Source organism: Melanostigma gelatinosum, assembly GCF_949748355.1.
Source record: "Melanostigma gelatinosum genome assembly, chromosome: 21".
In the NCBI taxonomy this organism is placed as follows: domain Eukaryota; kingdom Metazoa; phylum Chordata; class Actinopteri; order Perciformes; family Zoarcidae; genus Melanostigma; species Melanostigma gelatinosum.
Window position 1 is genome coordinate 13,104,225 of NC_136654.1, and position 18,360 is coordinate 13,122,584.

Below are 18,360 nucleotides of genomic sequence, written 5' to 3' on the forward strand. Positions count from 1 at the left end.
GAGTTGTGGAGGGATGTGTAAACATATGCACTTGTCCTGGGGATGTAAAATTGTCAGTCAGTAAGGCTCCCGGGCCTTGTTGATGAGCCCGGCTGCGGACGGGAAGAAACTATTTTTGTGGCATGAGGTTTTGGTCCTGATGGACCTCAGCCTCCTGCCAGAGGGAAGGGACTCAAACAGTTTGTGTTCAGGGTGAGAGGGGTCGGCCACAATCTTTCTTGCCCGCCCTCAGGGTCCTGTAGGCATAAAAGTCATGGAGGGACGGCAAGTTGCGGCCAATCAACCTCCCAGCAGAGCGAATGATACACTGCAGTCTGCCATTGTCCTTGGCAGTGGCTGCGGCGATGAACACGATGGAGGAGGTGAGGATGGACGCAATGATCAATGATGGCAGTGCAGAAGTGCACCATCATTGTCTTTGGCAGGTTGGACTTCTTCAGCTGTTGCAGGAGGTACATCCTCTGCTGAGCCTTCTTGTTCAGCTCCCACTTGAGGTCCTGAGTGATGATGGAGCCCAGGAATCGAAAGGACTCCGCTGCGGCGACCAGGAAGTCACACAGGGTCATAGCGGGGGGCTGGCCTGTGTTCTTCAAAAAATCCACAATCATCTCCACTGCCTTAAGAGCGTTGTGGGTGGTGTCATACGAGTGCGCCAGAGCTTGACGGACTGGTGACTAGAGGTGCAGCTGTTGGTGTACAGGGAGAAGAGCAGAGGTGTTGAGATAACTAGTTGATTGAAGCATACTGAACACCATAGGCTCTGTTGCTCTCCTACCATCTCTCAGGTGTTTTCATCAATGGCAAATGATGAATCAGACATTTCTGCCAATCTGTTCCTACACACGCCCTCTGATCTGCCAAACTCTCACCTCAATCATTCTACAGCTGTTCTCTCGGTCTATCAGTTACTTCGGATTTACTTTCACTCGATTGTGTTCCAAGTGACTGTGCTGGCCTTTCGAGGTCATGTAACTGAGACGTTTGAACTCGGGCATAAATGTAATCAAGTGACTTTGCCATGTCCCAACTCAACGCTTGATTACCAATTGGGCAAAAAAGACAACTGCTACCCAGAGGTCCTAGACCCTCAGAGCGACCCAAAAGGCCGCAGGCTAACACTGTGTCTAGTTTGTGGTAATTTGATTCATTGCTAATTTGTTTGGCAATATGCACCACTACACTAAGTGACAAGGGTTTTTAACTGGGCCCTGCATTATTATCTGATCCCGAGGCCAGTTTTGTAGAAGAAACCTTGTTCCAGACCTCATGTTCAGCAATTAAAACGGATCTTAAAAATGTAGGTGAGGTAGACAGTTGTGCAGGTTGTTGTAAATTGACTAACAGAAGTAACAAATAAATGGGCGTAATTCTCCAATTGTCATGAAAACTTTTTAAACCTGCAATAATTGATTTTTGCCACTTGGGTAATACAACAAGCTTTAAACCTGTGTACGCGCTCGCTCTTGACTGACTCCCAAGGGATCAGAGGAAAATTTAAGTATAAAAGTATGTATGAATGAATGAATGAATTTTATAAGTGCTTAACAGAGCAGACATTTAAAAGCATAAAAAACACAATGTGACCCTAGGGTCAATAAATTCTATACACAGAGAAAAGTAAAAAATAAAATAAAAAATAATAAAAAATAAAATAAAAATGTAAAACATATTTTAAGAGCAGGTCTCGGACATGGGTTTACTTTTACACAAACGCCAGCCTAAACAGGTGGGTTTTGAGCTGGCTTTTAAAAGTATCCACAGTATCTGCGAGGCGCAGAGTTGCAGGCAGAACATTCCAGAGCCTCGGGGCCACTGCCTCAAAGGCTCGGTCACCACGGCTCTTAAATCGTGTGCGTGGGACTGACAGAAGACCTAGAGCGTTTGACCTGAGAGTGCGGGCGGGTGAATAGGGGCGAAGTAGATCAGCTACATAAGTCGGAGCCTGACCGTGAAGTGCTCTGTAAGTGATGGTGAGAATTTTGAAGTGTATCCTCGATGCTACAGGGAGCCGGTAGTGATGTGAGACCGTCGATTTGTCCTGGTGAGTAATCTGGCGGCAGTGTTTTGGATGACCTGCAGACGGTTAAGAGCAGATGCACTGAGTGATGTAAAAAGTGAGTTGCAGTAGTCAATGCGTGAAGAGATAAATGTGTGTATGATCATCTCTAATTCAGGTGTTGATACTACAGATCTCAGTTTACTGATATTTCTTAGATGGAAGAAACATGACCTGGACAGCTGCTTAACATGAGGGTCAAACGACATGGATCGATCAAAGAAAATCCCAAGATTGCGCAGGTTGCAATGGGCAGCAGAGGAGAGTGGACTAATAATCTGCCTGATCATGGGGACAAACTCCTCTGGAGCAATAACTAGGACCTCCGTCTTAGATTCATTGAGTTGCAAGCAGTTTTCTGCCGTCCAGTCTCTGATGGCATTGACACAGTCCAGGAGCCTAGTTAATGTGAATGCCTCGCTGGGTTTGAATGACAAATGGAGTTGGATGTCGTCTGCATATAAGTGATAGGACACATTATAGCTTTTTATAATCGGCCCCAAAGGTAACAGATAAAGGGAAAATAACAGAGGCCCCAGAACCGAGCCCTGCGGTACACCACAAGACAGTGGAGAGGTAACAGACACAAAATCACCCACAGAGACATTGAAACTTCTGTCATTGAGGTAAGATGTAAACCAGTCTAACGCTATGCCAGATATGCCAACCCAATCATGTAGCCTCTTAATCAGGATGTCATGGTCTACAGTGTCAAATGCAGAACTGAGGTCCAGAAGAACTAACACAGAGCAGTCACCTGCATCAGCACACATGAGAATGTCATTTGAAACCCTCAGGAGAGCGGTTTCAGTAGAGTGTTGCTTACGAAACCCAGACTGGAACTTGTCGTACATGTTGTGCCTCTCCAGTGCAGCAGTAAGTTGTTTGGCCACCACTTTCTCTAAAATTTTGGACAAGAAAGGCAGTTTTGATATGGGCCTGTAGTTCATGGGCAAAGCTGGATCTAAGTTAGGTTTCTTTAATATGGGCTGGATAGTGGCATGTTTGAAACAGGAAGGGACAATTCCTGTAGACAATGAGGAATTGACAATAGATGTTACTGCAGGGCCAATAGTTAGCAGAACTTTCTTAAATAGAGAGGATGGTATTATATCCAGAGGGCAAGATGATGGCTTTGTTTTGTTAATTAAGTCCATCAGGTCTTGAAGGCTGATAGGCTGGAAAGAGTCCAGAACAGCAGGAGATTGCGAGGAGCTACATGTAGATGAACAGATCCCAGGCTGAATGCCAGACCTAATACCTGTTACCTTATCAATAAAATAGATAAGGAATTTGTTGCAATCGTCAACAGAACAGCATGGTAATGTAGAGACAGACGGTGAATCAATTCTCTTAATTGTGTCAAACAGAATCTTGGGATTTCTCTTTGAGGAAGAGATTAGGTTGGCAAAATAAGCAGTTCTAGCTTCCTTTACTCCAGTATTAAAAGAAATTCTGAGGTCTTTGAGATATGAGCGATGCACTTCTAGCCCAGTGGCTTTCCAGAGCCGCTCTGTCCTGCGACACTTCTGTCTCAGGCTGCACACAGCGTCTGTCATCCATGGAGTAGTGTTATAGGCTGCCCTGGTCCTTTCCTTAAGAGGTGCCACTTTATCCAGCAAAGTGGTGCAATGTTCATTAAATGACTGTATCAAGAGTTCAACATCATTGAGATTTGTGTTAATATCACAGCAGAAGTGCATAGAGAACTGATCAGCTGTATTCTGAGTAATAATGCGGGAGTGGAATGTTTGTTTCAGACACAAGAGGTCAGCATTGACAGAAAGATCAAAGAAAATACATTTATGGTCACTGATCAATAGGTCGTCACAACGGGTATTATCAATATCAAGACCCAGAGAGAACACAAGGTCCAAGGTGTGACCACCCCTGTGAGTGGCGCCAGAAACATGTTGCGTGAAATTAAAAGATTCAGTAATATTGAGAAACTCAGTAGCAATACAGTCTGTGGTATCATTGATATGCAGATTAAAATCACCAACCAGAAGCACTTTGTCTTGCTTGATAATAGAGGTCAGAAAGTCTGTGAACTCTGATAAAAACTGACCTGGAGGTCGGTAAATTAAAAAACAGAAAAACGGCTTTAGTTGGCCCACTTTACTGAGCTGCAGCTCAAAAGTAGCATAGGATTCTGTGCTCCCCAATTGGCAGGAAAACTGATTCTTCCAGACCACGGCGAGGCCTCCACCACGGCCCGTCAAACGCCGTGTCCCAACATAAGAGCAGTCCACAGGGCAGAGTTCATTGAAATGGATGCATTCCATATTCCGTTGCCAGGTCTCGGTCAGAAATAAAAAAGACAAATTTTGACTTGTGAACAAGTCATTTAAAATGTGAGCCTTGTTTGTTATGGTTTGTGCATTAATCAGACACATTTTGATGGGGGAAGACACTGTATCGTCATCAGCACAAGAAGCTTTGGGGGTATGTGCAATAGATCACTCATGCAGCACCTCGAACCCGACCATAACGAGGGCGTGAGCGCGAGCCTGTGATTCTCACGGGAATGTTCATGGGTCGTGGAGTGGAAGTTACGGTAGAGGCAGTGGAAAGAGTAGTAGGAGACCCTCCATGCCGCCAGAGGGAGCTAGTGTTGCTAGTAGGGGATGAATGCGGCTGATGAATGATCGTAGAGGAAGAGTGACAGCGGACAGGGGATCCAGGTGTAAACAGTCAATCATGTGAATGGGAGTGAACAGCATGCTGTAAATTAGCCGTATTAGCGTATAAAGTATACAATTCTCATCAACACTAATTTATTAATCATCACCTCATCTCTCTTCTCCAACTCAATATAGGTCGAGGTCGACAGATGGATGCCTACGTTGATGACTTGTTTGACCCTGTACTGGACCAAGGACCTCCGGTCAGTGATGTCATCAGTTTTATCTTATTTTCCAAACTGTATCTGTAATTATTGTAAAGGCTACATTTTTCTGTCCCTACAGAATGTTTTGATGGTGTATTGTACATGTTTGTTGGTCCCTGGTGGATTGTGTATCTCTGATGTATTGCATTACTTTGTGTGTGTGTGTGTGTGTGTGTGTGTGTGTGTGTGTGTGTGTGTGTGTGTGTGTGTGTGTGTGTGTGTGTGTGTGTGTGTGTGTGTGTGTGTGTGTGTGTGTGTGTGTGTGTGTGTGTGTGTGTGTGTGTGTGTGTGTGTGTTTGTTTGTGTGTTTGTGTGTGTAGGACATGGAAAGAGTAGCCATGCTAAACCGCAGGATGAGAGGAGGAGGAGGGATTGGACCTATGTTTGGAACTGGTAGGCAAACTGGGCGCCGCGCTACCCTTTGCGATAATGCCATGGGTCGGGAAGGCATTATCAGCAGCAACCGTATTAGCACAGTGCAAAGCGCTCTGGTAGCGGCCATCAACTAGCCAGAATTTCCCATTTTCAAATCAAGTAACTCAGTCTCTATAAATTGAAATTATAATTAATTCATTTTTTCTTCAGGTATGCCCATGACAATGCCAAGCTATACTATGGGTAAGTAAGAATGTTCATTTGTTTAAAACGTTTTGTGTCCTGTTGGAGAAATGTCCTCAGGCCTTGCATCTTTTCCACATTAAATGGCAGAAGAAAGTGTCTGTCTTTCTGTTTTTTAATCTTTACGTCACTGTGTTGCCTCTGTTCAGGACAAGCGTTTAACCCTCCGATGCCCAGCTATGGTACTCCCATGATGCCAACCATGCCAGGTAATCCTCCATCTTTGAACTTAATTCAATAAACAAAACGTACATGGACCCTCGGGGCAGCTCTACTACATCGTCCTCTCATGTTGGACTGAGGACAGACTGGACGCTCCAGTGGCTCACTATCGCCTCCCGAGCTACAAGCTGTGTTACAAGACATGGGGGGCTGGGGCTAGCTGGTTACCATGTTAATTTCATCAGATATCTCTGCTACACAATACATAGACGCATTTAACATAACGTCAACACCTCAACACATTGCACCTTTGAATGAACTGGCTTAAATATATATGGACTTTAGAGCAATGGACCAGCTTCTTACGCCCTCCATACGGGATTAATTTGCAGACACAAATATTGTGGACACAAAGGCTTATATATAATTGGTAAGGAGAAACCGTAGACTTTATATAACAAGTGGACGTCGTCATCATGACGTCACCCATTTGTTTGTGGACTGTCGTTTTGAAGCCTCGAGTATGACGATTTCGCCGTCGCCATCTTAGATTAAGGCCATCGTCACGTTGTTTTTTTTGCAGCCAATAAACAGAAGTTACCATATTTGGAATGCGGAGGAGTGACGTAGAGACGCCATATGCGGCTCTGGTAGTGGCAGCGACATGTCAATCACAGTAAGCCCGCCCTAATACATACTCCTCTTCATGGTCTATTTGACTCTAAATGGACCATAATTTACGAAATGAACATCATGTTGCATTGAAGAAGACTTGAAACTAGAGATTGAGACCATAAACTCATGTTTACTGAGGTAATAAATCAAGAGAGAAGTAGAGTCATTTTCTCTTAGAGAATGTAAGTTTTAAGACACTTCCACATCAGCTTTACTCGGCAGAACTGGAGGTTGCTGCCTGGGAGAAACATGATTTGGAAGAAGGATATGGACATTATCCCCTCGACAATTTCTCTCATAGTTGCATGTGTGTGTGTTGAATGTTATGTTGTGTCAGTTCCTTTGTTAATGATTTAAATGTAGCTGATTTCTGCCTGAAAAACAGTTTGTTGTGTATATCCCTACACAGCCATGATGATGCCTGCCCCGCCTGTTGCTGACCCTATGCAGATGGCAGCATCGCAGCAGGCCCTCATCAACCAGCAGGCCTTTCTCATGGTGAGGACACACTCCTTCTAACACGATGATCCTTTTTTTATGATCCTTTATTCGCCCCTCCACCCACATCCACCTTTCCTAACTCCCTCTCCCACCTCCCCTCCAGCTCCTTGCTTACCTGTCCTCATTCCTCCTCCTCCTCTGTAGGCCCAGCAGATGACCCTGCAGGCAATGAATCTGTCCCAGCAGCAGACGCAGGAGCAGCAGAGGAAGCAGAAGGAGCAGGAGACAATGCAGCAGCGTTGGGAGGAGAAGCAGTGGAAGCGTCAGTCCGAGCGGCGGTCCCGGGAACGCTCACACTCGCCCTCCCCTCCCTCTCCCTCGCCCCCACCTGTCCGGCCCAAAGCGCCTGCGCGCAAACGCACCTCCGGCTACAAGCATCCTGAGCCAGAGGTATTGCTGAATATAGAGTGTATTTGTAGTGTACTCCATTGCTGCTTGTTTTTTTTTACACATCCTTATCGAACTATACCTGAATTTTTCGCTATTTTATTTCTTAAATTACTCCAGTCCATGTTGAGGGGCAAGACACTTTGACCCCAAAATTGCTTTCCGAAGGCCTGCGGTGAATGAATGGGTGTGAATAGATGAATGACATGTAGTGTAAAAGTGCTATGAGTGGCATGACAATGCTGACACCCTGGAGCTTAACCAACTACTAAGTATGCACAAGACTTTTTCCGAAACGTTGAAGTGCCCTCTCATCCACATACCAAATTACCTCTTTCACAGCCATTGGCAGTTGCACGGCCCGTTATTTATCGGCTAGTACTTGTCGCCTTTTATGCAGAATTTGTTACGTCATTTACGTCTTTGTATCGTACCGAACCCAACCGTGAATTTTGTGAACCGTTACACCCCTACTCAATATGCTAGTTTTGACAATTTCACACAAATGTCGAACAGGATAAAATAATGAAGCGATGACATTTTGGACAGACATGGATGTATGTGACCTTAATTGTTGAATGAGGCATAAAACGGTGAGGCGGTCAGTATTATTGTTATTGTTTCAAACAGGAGGAAATGCATTTGTTGAGGACTACTTTTAGCGGCGGATTAATCCACATTTGGTGTTCTAGTGAGTATTTGAGGCGGCAGGACGGTGTTTGTGGGATTGAGACGAAATAACCTACAGTATGTGTGTCCATGGTAACGAAGGAGCCATGTCACCCAGTGTGACAACACTTATTATTAGAGACATTCATTGCTGGTTTTGACTGTGCATGTGAACTTTGACAACGCAGAACGCTATGGAATACTGCAACATTATCCTTTAATTCCCTAAAATGTGAAAGTACAGATATTACAGATATCGGGTGATGGTGGCTAAGTGGAGAGCAGGGCCGGCCTTCAATCAGAGGATCGGTCCCCGGGTCCTGCTCCGCTAGTCGCATGTCCTTGAGCAAGACGCTTAACCCCAAAATTGCTCCGTAGCTACGGTGTGATAGAATCTGAATTGTAAGTCGCTTTGGATAAAAGCGTCTGCCAAATGACTGTAATGTAATATCACCGGGTCTGTTTTCTCCTCATGCGGTTGTGAGGGCCAGAAGTGCCCCACCGTGAGAGCTGTACGCACGCGGTGCTGCAATCTTCAGCAGCGCAAAAACGTTACCGAAACTGGTTTACAATTAAAAGGAATTTAATCCTACTGATGCAAATACAATTATACAGTGAAGTACACTACTTCTATGGAATATGAAACGATTTAACCCCGTGCAAAAAACTCTTCTCAGCTCCTCAGGAGACACACCCGTCCCCTGGAAACTTAATCTAAAGAAGAGAAAAAGTCTTGATTACGTCCCTCCCTCACAACAGTTCGAAACCCCTCCCCTTTTGTCCATCCCAATTCCTATTGGCTAACTCCCAGGTCCCAGGTGCCCCCTGTAATCGCCTGTCTAAAAGACTCTCTGTCCCTTCGTTCTTAACACATTCAATGACTGTCTGTTATGGCTTACCCTTCTATGATAAACATTCTATATCAAAGATAAGACTTTGCACCTTTTGGCAAAAGCTTCATCCAAAACACTTATGATTATGACTAATTATGAATTCTTAAATATGAATCATTAAACACTTTTATTATAGCTTCTAAACACACAGTTCTACACTCAAATTTCTTACACGGCTGTGTGTCCGTGTTTGTTCCTCCTACAGCCAGAAAGAGAAGTGGACTCACCAGATCCTGATGACCTGCAGTCTTTCAGAGACAAGAAGGAATACTTCCGGAAGATTGGTGAGTGGAGCTGACAAGTAATACTTGATGTTTGATTGATGGACAATATACTTGCTGATTAATTAACTTTTGACTTTGCTATATCTAGCTTAGTATAGAACATAAATGCAGGGAGGTACAAGCTATCTTGTGTGATGAAATCAACGTTGTAATGGCTCACTGCTGTTAAAATGTTCATCGATTTAAATCACTGTGCTTATAATAATTCATTTAAGTCATGCGTTTCCTTCCCTATCGCTCTCCTCCACTGCCCTCCAGGCTTTCAGCCCCGAGGTGGATCCAAAGCCCCAAATTTTCGTCCAGCCCCCTCCAGCCCACCCAGAGAGCAGCAACGCTCCCCACCATCGTCACGTCCGTCACCCCCACCAGCACCACCTAAGCCCGCTGGTGAGAAGATGAAATAAGTTCCATGCACGAGATAATATTTAGTGTAATCTAGACATGTTACTTTACTTTCTGAGAGCTGTTATATTGTGTACTTTGTAGATTTCAATTCTCAAAAGGGCCAAAAAGAAAAAGGGAGCATGCAGCTAAAATGTCTGTTTTATCATGGGGCTTGGTATTAACTTTCTGTCTCTCATCTCAGTTCAGCGTCTCCACACCACTCCTGCCAGAGTTGTGGACCCCCCACCAGCAGCACCGACCCCAGCTCCTCTCACTGAGTCCAAGCCCGAACCCACCTCCAACATCCGGGAAATCATCAAAATGTATAACAGCCGACCCGAACCGGAAGCCAAACCCTTTGAGCCTGTCAGGTCAGTTTCAATGCTGCTCCTATATGAGGTCCATACACACCTACTCAAACTTTCATCTGATCTAAGATCCTGCTGGACCCTGCGTGGACCAGGCGGCAACCTCCGGTTCTGCCGAGTGAAGTTCTACGGAAGTGTCTTAAAACTTGCATTCTCTCTACTGACCAGCAGGGGGCGACTCCTCTGGTTGTATAGAAGTCCATGAGACAATGACTCTACTTCTCTCTTGATTTATTACCTCAGTAAACATTGTAAACATGAGTTCATGGTCTCAATCTTCAGTTTCAAGTCTTCTTCGATACAGCATGATGCTCATTTAGAGTCAAATAGACCATAAAGCAGGGGATGGTTTAGGGCGGGCTTACTGTGATTGACAGATCGGAGCCGTATACGGCATCTCTACGTCACTCCACTGCATTCCAAATATGGTAACTTCCGTTCATTGAATTAAAAAAAGCCAAGATGGCGACGTTGAAATTGTCGAACTCAAGGTTTCACAACGGCAGTCCACAAACCAATAGGTGACGTCACGATGACTACGTCCACTTCTTATCTACAGTCTATGGCTTAGACACCTTTTCTCCCTGAATGAATTACAGTGTTAAATGGGAGTCAATATAATTTTGCGGTTGTAGAAACATCGGAAGGGCACCACGTCACCTTTTGAACATTGTCGTTGCGTTATTGTGCGGCCAGCATGAAGTGAAATCACGCTCCCAATTCATGAAATTGAAAATAAGTTTTGAATGTTTCAGCTATACTTTCACAGGTAAAAGAAATGCCATGAAAGTTAAATGTCTGAATAATGTTTGTAACATTTTCGATGAGCTCACCTTGCAGAAATTGATCATACTGCTTAAAGAGATTCAATCAACGAACACATTTCTTCAGAAAATCCCCCGAAGTCAATCAATACAAAAGCTTGCCTTCTAGCAAATGAAGGAGGAATTAGGAAAAAGTGTTTCCTCTGTTGAAGCAGCCTCAGAAATCCCAGCATTCAAAGCTGAAAGAGATGATTTAAATACTGAGCCTGGCCTTAGTTCTGGCAGGCCACTGATTGGAGCCCAGCTCACATCCCAGCAACGTCAGCTGATAGCAGCTGATCTCAAGCCAGCCCAATCAGCTGATGGATCCAAATTGCTCCCGCAGGCTGTTCCTGCGGTGTATGAATGAGTATGAATGATTAGGTAGTCCTGATGGGTGTGAATGGGTGAATGATGACATACAGTGTTAAAGCGCTTTGAGTGAGTGGTTTAGAAGACTAGAAAAGCGCTATACAAGTACAGTCTATGTACCATTTAGAAACAGTCTATAAATAATAACTATGTGCTGTTTTTCATCCTCTTCACAGACCTCCTCTACGGCATTTTAGAAAGAAGAATGACCCCAAAGAGGAAGCTCTGGCCAAACTCAAAGACAAAGCACCAGTGCCACAACCGAAGGTCAGTATGGAGAGTTGAACCGCAACTACAAAAACAAAAGAATGCATCTGAATTTCTCTAGAAATTAAAAGTTATTTTATTGTTAGCTTCATTATTCTGTTGAGTATCTCTGTCGAACATACTGTGTGCTACATGCTCACACCTTCTTGATGCTCGCAGAAACAGTGGGAGCCACCTCCTCCCAGGACCCTGTCCCCACAGGCCTCCTCTCCTCCCTCTACCAGGGGGCCCCGCGTCATCTCCAGCAACATGAGGCAGAAACAGCGCTCCCTGGAGGACGTGTTTGGCTCGCAGCGCTCCAAACACTATTCTTCGCCCACTCCCCCCGACTCCCCGCAGCCTCCCCTGCGCCCAGCACCCATCCTTCAGAGCATCCCCGACCCGCCGCCCATGGCGGCCCCGTCTCTCAGTGAGTGCCGGTCTCACCGTGTTCTCCAGACATTGTGTTTTACGCGGATTAAAAGACCTCTCATGTGACGTATTTTGGCCGCCAGTCGCTGCAAACTACCATTCAACCCAATGTTATCGAATGTGGGGGAGTTCATGTCAGTCAGTGCCCTCCATCTGCTCTTTATTAACTGCAGATGTGATGCCAGATGTGGAAGGGATTCGCTCCCAGCTCCACCGCTTCTCTGCTGGGGTTTACTTCTCTTACTCCAACATGCCAGGAAAACTGTTCCTTCGAAAAGAAGTAAGACACACACACACACACACAACATTTATCAGGAGACCAGTAATTCCCTCAAAGCTGCACTAATCAACGTTTTTACATTGACAATGTATACATACAAATGTATACAAATGACCAGTGGCGGCTGGTGGATTTTTTTTTGGGTAGGGTCATCCAATCAATCTCAGCAAATAGTATAATTCAATGCAAAAAAAAAAAAGGTATCAAAAACGCATTAGTACTTTGCAGTTACATTGTTATCATTTATTCCAACACTGACATAATAAGGACATCTTATTCATACAATTCAGTATATTAATATACATATATATATATATCATATAATAATAATATTCAGTATAATATGATATATAAATACCATATAATCATAAATATACAATATAAATATCATGAATATATTATAATAAAATATAAATATCATATATAGTCTAATAGAACAAGTATATTTTAAGATGCCCCTATGAACCTTGTTTGTTGGAGAAACACCCAATCAGTGCGGTGAGGAAACCTGCATGTTTTTATGACAGTTATTTGTAAAGGAACTTTGCTCTTCTGAGTGGCAAACCTCTCAATGACCTTCTTATTGAAGTCAGGCATGTCCCTGACAAGTTCCTTCTCCATGGAGAGCATAGCCAGAGCATTAAAACGCTCTTGTACGTTACCGTTAGCATCGAGTGGGTGGAAATGTCCGTCGTCTCGTCTGCTTGAATGGCGATAAAATCAGCGTTCTTTACTTCCTCCAGAATGTAATCCCTTACAACCGACAGCATGCAGTCCAACAGCTCATTTTGTACAGTCTTCGACGTCCCTTTAAAAACGCTGGCTGTCTCCAGGTGCTCCTCCAGCACACCGTCGAGGGACGCAACAAAATCCACCAGTCCCTTGAACACGCCAGGGTTGTCCGAGGAGTCAGTCTCGTCATGCACACGCAAAGCCAACTCAAAAGCCCCACACAACTTGACACAATCAATTATTTTTGATAAAATGTGCCGGTTTTTATCCACCTCCTCGGTGACCGTCTTCCAGCTGGGTAGTAAGAACACGCGAGATGAGAACTAGACACGGGCCCTCCGGGAGAAAAAGACTTCCGGGAGGGCCATTCTTATCTGGCCCTCCCAGAAGTCTTTTTTAGGGTGCTGATTGGCTAAATTGTAAGTCACTCATTTATTTCTTTAATCAGTGATTGGCTAAGCTGCTTATTAGACCCGTCTTCCTTGGGCCAAATCGATCTGGCCCCAGCACGTGCACGCGCAGTAGAGACATGCACGGGGACAGCTGAGAGGTGCACCAGCGGAGAGGACAAGCAGGAAAAGCATTTATTTTGCGCAGATATCCTATTTTACAAATATTGCTGGGTATATTACATAGCTCAAAAACACAAATATTGACAATTTCTAAAATGTATTAATACAATTTTTTAAAATGAATAATGTTATAATTTTTGATTTTATTTTTTTGTGGCTCAAGGTGGGTGGGGCCAGGCCCCGTGGCCCTCTATTGGCCGGCTGCCACTGCAAATGACTATGTAATGTAAAAGGTGTCCCTCATAGTGAGGAACCCACAGATAATTATCACCAGCTCTGCAGTTCCCCTCAGCTCTACGCAATTTTTATTTAGCAGCTTAAGCTATTTTCTCAGGAGGCTGGTGGAGACCAAAACAGAGCTTTAGGAAGAGCCAAATAAATGCTTGTGTTGTGTGTATGTCTGCTGGATGTGTGATTATGCCATTGTCACATTTACACCACACCTGGCAAAGTCCTCTAAACCTCTACTGTGGTAGTCCCTGATACAGTAGGTGTCTCCAGCACCACATTTTTCTCACATCACCCCCGTACTCCGATCTCTCCACTGGCTTCCTGTAGCATCTAGGATACACTTCAAAATTCTCACCATCACTTACAGAGCACTTCACGGTCAGGCTCCGGCTTATGTAGCTGATCTACTTCGCCCCTATTCACCCGCCCGCACTCTCAGGTCAAACGCTCTAGGTCTTCTGTCAGTCCCACGCACACGATTTAAGAGCCGTGGTGACCGAGCCTTTGAGGCAGTGGCCCCGAGGCTCTGGAATGCTCTGCCTGCAACTCTGCGCCTCGCAGATACTGTGGATACTTTTAAAAGCCAGCTCAAAACCCACCTGTTTAGGCTGGCGTTTGTGTAAAAGTAAACCCATGTCCGAGACCTGCTCTTAAAATATGTTTTACATTTTTATTTTATTTTTTATTTTTTTAAATTTTATTTCTTAATTTTCTCTGTGTAGATAATTGATTGACCCTTGGGTCACATTGTGTTTTTTATGCTTTTAAATGTCTGCTCTGTTAAGCACTTTGTGATACTACTGTCTGTGAAAAGCGCTATATAAATAAAATTCATTCATTCATTCATTTTTGCCATGAAACAAGCTGTCGCAGCTGGTATTAACAATAACGGAAATACAGATGTGTTCAGACCGACACAAGTGCGTTAGACTCATCAATAATGCCTCTCACTATACAGGGGATGGGATCTGTGAATCATTTTATTTGTGTGCAGGTGTTTTACCCCAGAGAGATGTTCAACCGGCCCTACATCCTCAATCTGTTGTGTGAACAGGTTAGTATATTTATTTATTTATTTATTTATTTATAATACATGTATTCAGTAGACATCAATCTCCTCCCATTGTCATTGTGTCATGTGTTTTAGATCATGAGGGACACCTACTCTGACAGCTGTGTGAGGATCAGCAGAGAGGAGAGGAGGAAGATGAAGGACCTGCTGGGTGAGAGTGTTTGACGGATCGTCCTAATGCCGGATGCCACAGTTGTGACAATGTTGACCAATGTTTTTGTTACAAGCTAAAGTCATTCACAAGTGGTAGACTGTATATATATGGACGATGGGTCTCCACTTATTTCCGCTGTACAAAAGTGATGCAAAAATATCTCTGATACGGGAGCTGCCATCTTAAGATTTCAACATCATTTGGGGCCAGAGTCTGAGCAGTAGTGATCGGAGGGTCCCGCCCATACACCTGCGCCCAAACCAATCACAGACCAAGCACGGCCGCATCTTGTTAGCGTAAGAGCCACCTAGCTGCTGCGTTAGCAGCACGGTAGCTGTTTGGCAACAATGACACAACTAATTCTAATGTTTCTATGAATACAGTTATGATCAGATCGTTGATGTTTTATCACACAGACTCGTAATTTAAGTTTCTGAAACACACCTTCATGTCTGATATGAACACACACACCTGTCCTCCAGCGCTGATTGTCAGTGGAGATTTTGTTAAGCTATAGCGACTAGGTCAGATGCGGTACAAACCACAGACTGCATGTGAAGATCTTTGAAACAAGCATTGAGGGTTATGGACACCATAACTCCTCACGACGTACCACTCATCACTCTACGTACGATTCCCGAGCCTCCAGCTCTCCGGCTACTTCACTCAGAGCGGCTGTCAATCATGACGTCCTTCTTATAGCATCAATTAACAAATTAAAACCAAACAAATCATAAAAAAGAACACTTCAACATACATCAGTGTGACAAGAACTACCTAAAATGACTGAAACCGTCGTTGGGAGGGGGCGGGGTTTATGACCTTTACTGCAGCCAGCCACCAGGGGGCCGATCAAGATGTTGTGGCATCACTTTTGGGCAGCTGTCATTTTGTCTATCTTTACATATGGTTGGAATGATTACTCACTGAATATAAACTATATCATTTCTATTTTGTTTTTCCAGTAGTTTGCTGACCGTTATCCAATTGTTCTTCCCTCATTTAATCTCTAGCAAATTTCAGTGTGGGAATGACTATAAGCACCATCCAGAATGACGGCATGAAGAAGAGGATTGTCATTGCTGCTCGAGACAACTGGGAAAACTACTTCATCCGTCTGTTCCCTGTGAAGGTGATCATAACAAAAAGAGTTGGAGATAATGTGGAGTGTCTTTTTGTTCTATGACAATGCAAGGCCAGGTACCTGATTTTGTTTTGTATAGGACATGTCAAACACAGAGGCAATTCAAAGTGCTTTACGCAGGAAAAGAAAGGCATTTCAAAACAGTTGAAAACATTAAGCGATAAAAAACAGAAATTAATCAATTAAGATGTGAACAAAATGTGAAAATTGGATAGAATGCGCAAAGGAAATAAAGGTTCAGTAGAGGAAAATCAATCAATCAATGGCGGAGAAAGACAGCTTTTTTCTAGAGTTGCGGAACATTTGAGGAACATCAGGAAGTTGGTTTCATCTGTGTGCAGCATTGTAGCTAAAAGTAGCTTCACCATGTTGGGTTCTGACTCAAGGTTCTACCAGTTGACTGTTGCCTAAAGAGAGGCCTTTGTAAAGAGTCCTACTGATTTTACATTACTTATTTTTGCCTAAGATTGTTGAGCAGTTTATAAACCAGCAGCATCACTTTAAAGGCTGTTCTACAAGTAACACCAAAGCGTAACACGCAAATCACCAACGTTTTGGTAATTTGCATGTTTTGAATGTAATTTACGCTTAGAGTTCGGCATTTACGATGATGTTTTTCACGGGCGATTTGACTCGTCTCGCTAACTTGATGATACGTTACAAAATAATAAGAGACATCTTCAGCCTATCACGGATGTATATAGAGAAATACATCAGGCGCCCCGATCATTTCCTTCTGAAGGTTTCTCAGTGGCGAAAAAGTTACCTGGTGCTTCCGGCACTCTACTGAATCCATGGCTTCGTCATCGTGATGTCACATATTGGTTTGTGGACTACCGTTATCAAGCCTTGATTTCGATGATTTTGCCATCGCCATGTTGGAATGCGGAGAAGAGACATAGAGACTTCGTATAGCGGCAGTGACCTATCAATCACAGTAAGCCCGCCCTAAAGCATACCCTGCTTTATCTATTTGACTCTAAATCAGGGGTCTCAAACTCATTTTCACTCTGGGCCACATCAGCATCATGGTCGCCCACAAAGGGCCGGTTGTAAATGTCACTACTCGTAACATATTGTTAAATAACTCTCTGCATTCACAGTTTAAAGTAGTCTTCAATGTACTCACAATACATTTCCATGTTAAATGTACAGTAACCAGTCAAAGAGCTGCTTCTAACTGTTTATCTCATCATTTTGACTTTCAATCTCATCATTTTGACTTTCAATCTCATAATTTTAATTTTCAATCTCATAATTTTGACTGTCAATCTCATAATTTTGACTTTCAATCTCATCCTTTTGACTTCCTGTCTCATCTTTTTGACTTTCTATCTCATAAATTTGACTTTCTATCTCAGAATTATGACTTTCTATCATAGTTATGACTTTCTATCTAATAACTTCGACTTTCTATCTCATAATTTCGACAATGGGGATATTTTTATTATTATTAGTCTAATTCATCAAATCTTTTTTTTTTAACTTTTTTTTTTTTTTGCTGGCGGATTCGCGGGCCACATAAAATGACGTGGCGGGCTGGGAGTTTGAGACCCCTGCTCTAAATGGACCATAATTTACAAAATGAACATCATGCTGTATTGAAGAAGACTTGAAACTGGAGATTGAGACCATTTCTTTCTTTCTTTCTTTCTTTCTTTCTTCTTCTTCTTTCTTTAAACTCATGTTTACAATGTTTACTGAGGTAATACAAAAATCAAGTGAGAAGTAGAGTCATTTTCTCATAGACTTCTATACAACCAGACTTCTTTTTGCAACCGGAGGAGTCGCCTCCTGCTGGTCGTAGAGAGAATGCAAGTTTTAAGACACTTCAGCATTGGCTTCACTCTGCAGAACCAGAGGTTGCCGCCTGGGTCAAACTTGTTTTATTGTGACATATACAATATATTTAGGGGGTCTACAGGCTGTCTCGTTTCAAGCATTAGTTGTTGCGAGACCACTAACCACTTGCAGGTATTGACAAGCATCTTCTCTTTGTATCTGTTGAAGTCGGACAGTGGGGATGCTCAGGTTTTGGGCGTGTCTCATCGGGGCATTCGTCTACTGAAGATGGTCACAGCATCAGGCATCAACCCCAAACACCTCCGTCTGCTCATAAGCTACAGGTAAACGTGAAGCCCGCATACATATCTTCTCAGTTTCATCACATAAAATGTGAGTCTTATGTCAAAGACAGGAAGTTGTTAGTTTTTATTTCTGTGTAATGCTAAATATTCGGCCCATCTTAAATACGATTGAAAGACATCCTCTGACTGGCGAGCTCTTTACTTACCTGGCCCTCAGAGGGGCCTCACACTTGGTGTTGCAGCTGTGCAGCTTCAGTCCCAGAGGCAGCTAGCCAGGAAATGCATCTTTATATATTTGTTCTATTTAGTAAGTAGCCACAATTAAATACAGGACTTAAAGTAAAAGTA

At 43.5% G+C, this 18,360-nt stretch overlaps 1 protein-coding gene across 1 annotated transcript in view; it reads left to right on the top strand.

Moving 5' to 3' along the window:
- The window catches only part of myo15b (myosin XVB), a gene marked incomplete at both ends in the record, with an annotated part of 81,182 nt that overhangs the window by 34,542 nt on the left and 28,280 nt on the right, over positions 1 to 18,360 (top strand). Inside the window, 16 exons of the mRNA XM_079292657.1 lie at positions 4,876 to 4,943; positions 5,267 to 5,339; positions 5,532 to 5,564; positions 5,714 to 5,773; positions 6,787 to 6,899; positions 7,047 to 7,292; positions 9,057 to 9,135; positions 9,394 to 9,522; positions 9,722 to 9,890; positions 11,239 to 11,329; positions 11,489 to 11,738; positions 11,914 to 12,020; positions 14,550 to 14,609; positions 14,703 to 14,778; positions 15,795 to 15,913; positions 17,936 to 18,051. Coding sequence (XP_079148783.1) covers positions 4,876 to 4,943; positions 5,267 to 5,339; positions 5,532 to 5,564; positions 5,714 to 5,773; positions 6,787 to 6,899; positions 7,047 to 7,292; positions 9,057 to 9,135; positions 9,394 to 9,522; positions 9,722 to 9,890; positions 11,239 to 11,329; positions 11,489 to 11,738; positions 11,914 to 12,020; positions 14,550 to 14,609; positions 14,703 to 14,778; positions 15,795 to 15,913; positions 17,936 to 18,051 — 1,789 coding nt within the window. The remainder of the gene's footprint in view (positions 1 to 4,875; positions 4,944 to 5,266; positions 5,340 to 5,531; positions 5,565 to 5,713; positions 5,774 to 6,786; positions 6,900 to 7,046; positions 7,293 to 9,056; positions 9,136 to 9,393; positions 9,523 to 9,721; positions 9,891 to 11,238; positions 11,330 to 11,488; positions 11,739 to 11,913; positions 12,021 to 14,549; positions 14,610 to 14,702; positions 14,779 to 15,794; positions 15,914 to 17,935; positions 18,052 to 18,360) is intronic.